The sequence below is a fragment of the Salvelinus sp. IW2-2015 genome, linkage group LG4p (genome assembly GCF_002910315.2).
Source record: "Salvelinus sp. IW2-2015 linkage group LG4p, ASM291031v2, whole genome shotgun sequence".
Lineage (NCBI taxonomy): Eukaryota > Metazoa > Chordata > Actinopteri > Salmoniformes > Salmonidae > Salvelinus > Salvelinus sp. IW2-2015.
Window position 1 is genome coordinate 1,391,878 of NC_036841.1, and position 8,461 is coordinate 1,400,338.

The 8,461-nt window shown below is 42.5% G+C and overlaps 1 protein-coding gene across 1 annotated transcript in view; it reads left to right on the plus strand.

Moving 5' to 3' along the window:
* LOC111956653 (neural cell adhesion molecule 1) overlaps window positions 1-8,461 on the plus strand; it is a 30,903-nt gene that overhangs the window by 6,815 nt on the left and 15,627 nt on the right. The window contains exons 5-7 of the mRNA XM_070436702.1: window positions 74-234; window positions 481-623; window positions 3,692-3,715. Of these exons, the coding sequence (XP_070292803.1) occupies window positions 74-234; window positions 481-623; window positions 3,692-3,715 (328 nt within the window). The remainder of the gene's footprint in view (window positions 1-73; window positions 235-480; window positions 624-3,691; window positions 3,716-8,461) is intronic.

Genomic DNA, 8,461 nt, shown 5'->3' on the forward strand with positions numbered 1-8,461 from the left:
TTCGTTTCACAAAAGCTGAATGTAATCAGAATAATCAGTGTGGTGTGTGTGTTTTTCCCTTCCTCTCCCCCAGGGCCAGTGTTCTTCTGGAGTCAGGAGACAAGTACAGCTTTAATGAGGACGGTTCAGAGATGACCATCATGGAGGTGGCCAAGCTGGATGAGGGAGAGTACACCTGCATCGCTAAGAACAAGGCTGGGGAGAGCGAACAGGAAGTCAGCCTTAGAGTGTTTGGTGAGGGACTTGGTTAATCATGGTTTGTCTATATTTATTCACAGTGGGAGGATTTTAACATTGGATTATTTTGGGGGTTATGTTGTGATTATAACTCTAGGTATTAAGTACTATCATCAGATCTGGCAGGTGATTGATGTCACTATGGGATTGCATACTGTGAATGTAGCTATACTGTAGGTCATACAGGTGAGTGTCACTGCAGGTTGGTTATAATGGCTCTGTGTGTGTCTGCCTTTGCTACAGTGAAACCTAAGATCACCTTCCTGCTGAACCAGAGCACGTCTGAGATGGAGGAGCAGGTGACTCTGACCTGTGAGGCTTCAGGGGACCCCACCCCCACCATCAACTGGAGCTTTGGCCTGCGCCCCTTCACTGAGGGAGAGCAGGTACAGTAGAGGCAGCCCACACAGAGAAGCCAGCCTGGGGCTGTGTCCCCACTGCAAAGGGACACTCAGGGGATGTGTTTCACTTAAACATGGCAAGGCTCCCTTAGCCAGGTTCATCTCTGCTGATTAAGTATGGCGCCAGAGCAGCAGCTAGCTAATAGAAGTTCATATTACTACCTAGTAGCTACCTAGTTACCATCTAACCTTAGACCTATGTCCCTATAGCAGCTTAGACCTATGTCCCTATAGCAGCTTAGACCTATGTCCCTATAGCAGCTTAGACCTATGTCCCTATAGCAGCTAGACTATGTCCTATAGCAGCTTAGACCTATGTCCTACTCCCTCTAGCAGCTTAGACCTATGTCCTATCCCTATAGCAGCTTAGACCTATGTCCCTATAGCAGCTTAACCTATGTCCCTATAGCAGCTTTAGACTATGTCCCTATAGAGCAGCTTAGACCTATGTCCCTATAGCAGCTTAGACCTATGTCCCTATCCTATTATGCAGCTTAGACCTATGTCCCTATAGCAGCTTAGACCTATGTCCCTATAGCAGCTTAGACCTATGTCCTATACATGTAGCAGCTTAGACCTATGTCCCCTATAGCACTTAGACTATGTCCCTATAGCAGCTTAGACCTATGTCCTATACATGTAGCAGTTTAGAACTATGTCCTATACATGTAGCAGCTTAGACCTATGTCCTATAGCCAGCTTAGACCTATGTCCCTATAGCGGCTTTAGACCCCCTATGTCCCCTAACTAGCAGCTTAGACCTATGTCCCTATAGCAGCTTAGACCTATGTCCCTATAAGCAGCTAGCTACTGTCCTATAGCAGCTTAGACCTATGTCCTATAGCAGCTTAGACCTATGTCCCTATAGCGTAAAAAAGCTTAGACCTATGTCCTATAGCAGTTAGACTATGTCCCTACTCTCCTATAGCAGTTTAACCTATGTCCCTATAGCATTTAGACCTATGTCCCTATAGCAGCTTAGACCTATGTCCCTATAGCAGTTTAGACCTATGTCCCCTATAGCAGTTTAGACTATGTCCTATACATGTAGCAGCTTAGACCTATGTCCTATACGCAGTCTTAGACCTATGTCCCTATAGCAGCTTAGACCTATTGTCCCTATAGCCTTAGACCTATGTCCCTATAACATGTAGCAGCTTAGACCTATGTCCCTATAGCAGCTTAGACCTATGTCCCTATAGCAGCTTAGACCTATGTCCCTATAGCAGCCTCTGTTAGTCCCCTGCAGATTGCTACATACAGTCATCTATGGATCTTATATTTTCATACAATCCCACATTGTCCATATACAGTGCCTTCGGAAAGTATTCAGACCCTTTGACTTTTCCCACATTTTGTTAATTTACAGCCTTATTCTAAAATTGATTACTTTTTTCTCTCATCAATCTACACAAAATATCCCATAATAACAAAGCAAAAACATATTTTTTGAAATGTTTGCTAATTTATAGAAAAAAACTGAAATATTACCTTTACATAAGTATTCAGACCTTTTACTCAGTACTTTGTTGAAGCACCTTTGGCAGCGATTACAGCCTCGAGTCTTCTTGGGTATGACGCTACAAGCTTGGCACACCTGTATTTAGGGAGTTTCTCCCATTCTTTGCAGATCCTCTCAAGCTCTGTCAGTTTGGATGGCGAGCGTCGCTGCACAGCTATTTTCAGGTCTCTCCAGAGATGTTCGATCAGGTTTAAGTCTGGGCTCTGGCTGGGCCACTCAAGGACATTCAGAGACTTGTCCCAAGCCACTCCTGCGTTGTCTTGGCTGTGTGCTTAGGGTCGTTATCCTGTTGGAAGGTGAACCTTCGCCCCAGTCTGAGGTCCTGAGAGCTCTGGAGCAGGTTTTCATCAAGGATCTCTCTGTACTTTGCTCCGTTCATCTTTGCCTCGATCCTGACTAGTCTCCGAGTCCCTGCCGCTGAAAAACATCCCCACAGCATGATTCTGCCACCACCATGCTTCACCATAGGAATGGAGTCAGGTTTCCTCCAGAAGTGACGCTTGGCTTTCAGGCCAAAAAGTTCAATATTGGTTTCATCAGACCAGAGAATCTTGTTTCTCATGGTCTGCGAGGCTTTAGGTGCCTTTTGTCAAACTCCAAGCGGGCTGTCATGTGCCTTTTACTGAGAAGTAGCTTCCATCTGGCCACTCTACCATAAAGGTCTGATTGGTGGAGTGCTGCAGTGATGGTTGTCCTTCTGGAATGTTCTCCCATCTCCACAGAAGAACTCTAGAGCTCTGTCAGAGTGACCATTGGGTTCTTGGTCACCTCCCTGACCAAGGCCCTTCTCCCCCGATTGCTCAGTTTGGCCGGGCAGCCAGCTCTAGGAAGAGTCTTGGTGGTTCCAAACTTCTTCCTTTTAAGAATGATGGAGGCCACTGTGTTCTTGGGGACCTTTAATGCTACAGAAATGTTTTGGTTCCCTTTCCCAAATCTGTGCATTGACACAATCCTGTCTCTGCGCTCTGTGGACAATTCCTTCGACCTCATGGTTTGGTTTTTGCTTTGACATGCACTGTCAATTGTGGGACCTTATATAGACAGGTGTGTGCGTTTACAAATGATGTCCAATCAATTGAATTTACCACAGGTGGACTCCAATCAAGTTGTAGAAACATCTCAAGGATGGTCAATGAAAACAGGATGCACCTGAGCTCAATTTCGAGTCTCATAGCAAAGGGTCTGAATACTTATGCAAATAAGGTATTTCTGTTTAAAACAAATCGAAAAAAAATGTTTTTGCTTTGTCATTATGTGTGTAGATTGCTGAGGATCCTTTAAAAAAAATTTTTTTAGGATAAGGCTGTAACTTAACGAAATGTGGAAAAAGTCAAGGGGTCTGAATACTTTCCGAAGGTACTGTAGCTACTTCCCTGTAGTACCAATGATCTCATCTAGTCCAATAGACAGGTAATGGGTGGGGCCATTTAATCAGAGACACGCTGTAGGTACCTGTACAGGATAGGAGGAGTGTGGATAGGCGGAGCCCACGGAAAGGTCCGTTTACTTCGCTACATTCTCTCCCCTGCAGGCACATCTAAACAGGATCTATCAGGTATGAAATCAGCGTGGCACAGAAATGGAACAAAATCAATTGATAGAACAAATTGCGTATGGGGTATGAGATTCGACAAAAACCCTGATAGGATCAAATAAGTATTTTTATCGAATTTTCTTGTCTGCTCTTCAGTCAATATTCCTTGAAAATCCTCAAGCTATGATCTTATCAGGGTTTATGAAATCGATTCAAAAATGGCATGTTTTCCAAATATAGCCTGACTTTTGAGTTGCACTGATCCTTACATAAGAGAGTGGTTCTGGGTGTTTAAACTTTGGGGGTTTCCTCTGCCTTATCTACTGAGGTCAGAAGAGAAAACGGTTACCGTAATGACCTTAAAAAGAGAACCTCCTCATTTCTGTGTTGCCATTCCCGGTCCGATCATCTCCGTCTCTATCCATCGGGGCAGCTCCGTGCCATACTGCTGCTCAGTCTGTGTCCCTCTCTGTACTCTCATGTAGACGATCTGTCTCATTGCATATCTGTCATCAATCATTCTGTCAAGGTTGAAGCCAAAAGCAAAATGCCTGAGTTTGCACCTGTGTTGTACTGGTATAGCCATCTCTCTATGGTAGGGGGTGAAGAAATGATTAGCAGCCTGCATTGAATTATCATTAGGAACATATTTAAAAACAGGAGCATGAAGGTGTGGCCTTCACAGCTGTGGCCTGGCACTGTGGGTCTCGTGGGCAATGATCCGGAGGCAATGTCTTCTTTACTAGCAAGAAGCCAGGATAGTGTGATTTGGAAAATGGCTGCTAATTGTTTTTGAACCTGGCTGTCCCTCATCTCTGCCATGCTAGCAACACATATCATAGCGGCTGTGGTTCAAATGGGTTGGGAGACAGGTGAAAGGGTAAGCTAATGATCAACTCTCACATGAAATATGTGCCACAGTCATCTATCTATCCAGCTATTATGGTGAATTGTTCATATAGGCCTATTATTTTAATCAGGGTTGTTGTATCTGCTTATTGGCTATCAGCATGACAATTGTGTTTTTGTTTTTCCTATGTGGAATTGGTGTTGAGGGATATTTGTGAGAATCGTGTCTGTGTTACAAGTGTGTGTGCATGTGCATGCTGTGGTGTGGTGTGCTATTCACTAGTGTGTCATGCTACATATATCTTTGCCACCTCTCTCAGTGCTTTAACGTTCCTTTACATTGCAGTCTGCTGACTGTTGTACTCATAGACATGGTGTAAAGAGGTGCTGGATTACCATTATCCCTGTTGACAGGGTGTTAAAGTTTATTATTCCCTCATGTAGCTTCCACACGTCCACTCGAGTCTGACTGTTATCTTAGGTAATGTATGTAATGACTAATAACTATAGCCTAAGAGGCTTTACTTTATAAAGGATATGTTTTCTTTTTTATTCTACACAGCATATTCTCTCCTTACACATTTACGATAGTGATGGCAGACAAATGAACATTGTCACATTTGTATATCTACATAGTAGAGGTCGACCGATTAATCGGAATGGCCGATTAATTAGGGCCGATTTCAAGTTTTCATAACAATCGGAAATTGGTATTTTTAACTAGTCCAACGCTCTAACCACCTGCCTTACTTTACTCCACGAGGCACCTGCCTGTTACGTGAATGTAGAAATAAGCTAGCTAGCATTAAACTTATCTTATAAAAAACAATCAATCAATCATAATCACTAGTTAACTACACATGGTTGATGATATTACTAGTTTATCTAGCGTGACCTGCGTTGCATATAATCGATGCTGTGCGCATTCACAAAAAAGGACTGTCGTTGCTCCAACGTGTACCTAACCATAAACATCAATGCCTTCCTTAAATATTTAGTTAATATTGCTAACATGAATTTCTTTTAACTAGGAAAACTGTGTCACTTCTCTTGCAACGGAGTCAGGGTATATGCAGCAGTTTGGGCCGCCAGGCTCGTTGCAAACTGTGTGAAGACGATTTCTTCCTAACAAAGACAGCCAACTTCGCCAAACGGGATGATTTAACAAAAGCGCATTTGCGGAAAAAAAAAAGCACAATCGTTGCACGACTGTACCTAACCATAAACATCAATGCCTTTCTTAAAATCAATACACAGAAGTATATATTTTTAAAACTGCATATTTAGCTAAAAAAAATCCAGGTTAGCTGGCAATATTAACCAGGTGAAATTGTGTCACTTCTCTTGCGTTCATTGCACGCAGAGTCAGGGTATATGCAACAGTTTGGGCCGCCTGGCTCGTTGCGAACTAATTTGCCAGAATTTTACGTAATTATGACATAACATTGAAGGTTGTGCAATGTAACAGGAATATTTAGACTTATGGATGCCACCCGTTAGATAAAATACGGAACGGTTCCGTATTTCACTGAAAGAATAAACGTTTTGTTTTCGAGATGATAGTTTCCGGATTTGACCATATTAATGACCTAAGGCCCGTATTTCTGTGTGTTATTATGTTATAATTAAGTCTATGATTTGATAGAGCAGTCTGACTGAGCGATGGTAGGCACCAGCAGGCTCGTAAGCATTCATTCAAACAGCACTTTCGTGCGTTTTGCCAGCAGCTCTTCGCAATGCTTCAAGCATAGTCAAAGGTATATGAAATACAAATCGTATAGAGAGAAATAGTCCTATAATTCCTATAATAACTACAACCTAAAACTTCTTACCTAGGAATATTGAAGACTCATGTTAAAAGGAACCACCAGCTTTCATATGTTCTGAGCAAGGAACTGAAACGTTAGTGGTGGTACAATGTGGTTCTCTGGACATTGATTGGCAGTTTGTTCTTATGGTATGACAGTTGGAATGCTGCTAGCCAGGATACATGATGGAGAGCTTCCTAACTGATGCCAGTCAGGATGAATAAAAAAACACTTCCCCAGGCCAGCCCAGTCCTGTAACCATACCCTACTGTTGGGCTGTTTATGACTATAGAGAGGATGCCTTTTGTGTGGTGCTGGGTGAGATAGTTATGTGAGTGTTTCTTCTGTAGAATCTCCTCTACAACAGTGCCTCTCTTCTTCCCCCCTCCCCCACCTTCAGTGATGTGATCATACATCACAGCTGAGAGAGAGACGCTCGCTGCTCACTGCTTACCAAGGGGATGAGGAGCGCTGCTTGGAAATTAGATTTGTCTGGGGGGGATGTTATTTAGTGCTGGTTTGCACTAAACTGATTAGATGCCATGGTGTTTACAGCTCTCACCATCAGCTAGTAATTTGCTTTTGGTCCATGTCCCATTGTTTAAACAAACATAAAAACATGGTCTGACAGTGATGTGTCAACTCAATTCCATACCTCACAATTCTGTGTCAGACCAGCCACGACCAGGGGTGCTGAGTATTGCGTCCTGTAATAATGAGCAGCAGCACGGTATTACGGAGCTAATTGAGCAGCAGCTCCTCTTCTGCACTGTGGGGTCTGGAGCCAAACTGCTTTTCTGACGTAGGTGTTAAATGGGCCTGTCTTGCTGTGTGTGTCTCTCCTGTCTCACCCATCACCAAAATGGACCGTAAAGAATAGTGATATATTACCAACACACTCACTATCTACATTAGCTACATACCATGGCTCAATATACAGTACATGCAAAGATGTTCATCTGGACCCTCCCTACTTAGGATGAGTCTTCACTCAGTATTCTTTAACTTGACATACTGTATTGTTGTCTGGTTTATTCATGTGTGTGGTTCTGCCCTGCAGTGTGAGGTAAAGCTTTCCCAGTGTTAACTAGTCTCTTGAGTGTGTGTGTTGTGTTTCTCTATGACAGGCAGTCTACAGTGGATAGGCTAGCCCGTATTATAGATAGATGCCAGAATAGAAGCCAGATGAATTCACTCATTATTCACTCATCTGTGAGTGATTGGAAGGCGTCCAGCTCTAAACGAGAGAGGATGGTCTGGGAAAGGAATGTTAAGATTGACTGTGATTAATAATGAATTGAGTGTCTGGGCCTTTTTGCCTGCAGTACGTTTCAGCAGATGGGACACTTGGTTGTTTTCTACGTCGATGGAAAGCTGTTTACCATTTGCGTGTCGTCTGGCTTCCATATTCCTTTCCATTCATCACTATGCCGTCGTCCATTATCAATCATCTCTCCTTCATGCTTCTTGTTTCTCCTTAACATTAGAAACCCATAAAGCATGTTTTATTACAATACCTGAATGCAGAATTCAGAGAAAATAAATCTCTATAAGTAAATGTATTCAGAGGTAGACAATACTCTTTTTTAATCACGTTTGATTATGTTTTGCATGCTGAATTTGTGTTACGTTTTGTGTTGATTAATAACTTCATATTAAATGTGGATTCATCATGATTGATAACCATGAAAACAATTCTTAATAATTCGATTTTGAAGATGATATATGGAGAAATGTTTGTATGATTTTCTTTTCTTTCAGCATCCCTCCATGCTAGCTCCAATGTAGTGTCTATTATTTACACATGAACATGTACCCAGCAGGCTAAACTGGTTGAAGTGATGTCATTACAACCATTTTAGACCGCGGGCTTTTTCTAGTTTGATGCTGAGTAGTTTTATACAACTGAGGAGTGTAAAGGTTGATGAGTCTAATTGTTTTAAAGTTTTAGCGTTAGCCCATTTCCCTGGACTACAGCAGGTAAACGTTCGGTATATGAGTGGGCAGTGTTTGTTCAGTTGCATGCTTGTGCAGTTTGTTTGTCCAGCTGTGAGGTACTGGATAAAGATTCCTGTCTAAGGATTGCTTTGCATTTTGTTGTTGTTTGTAT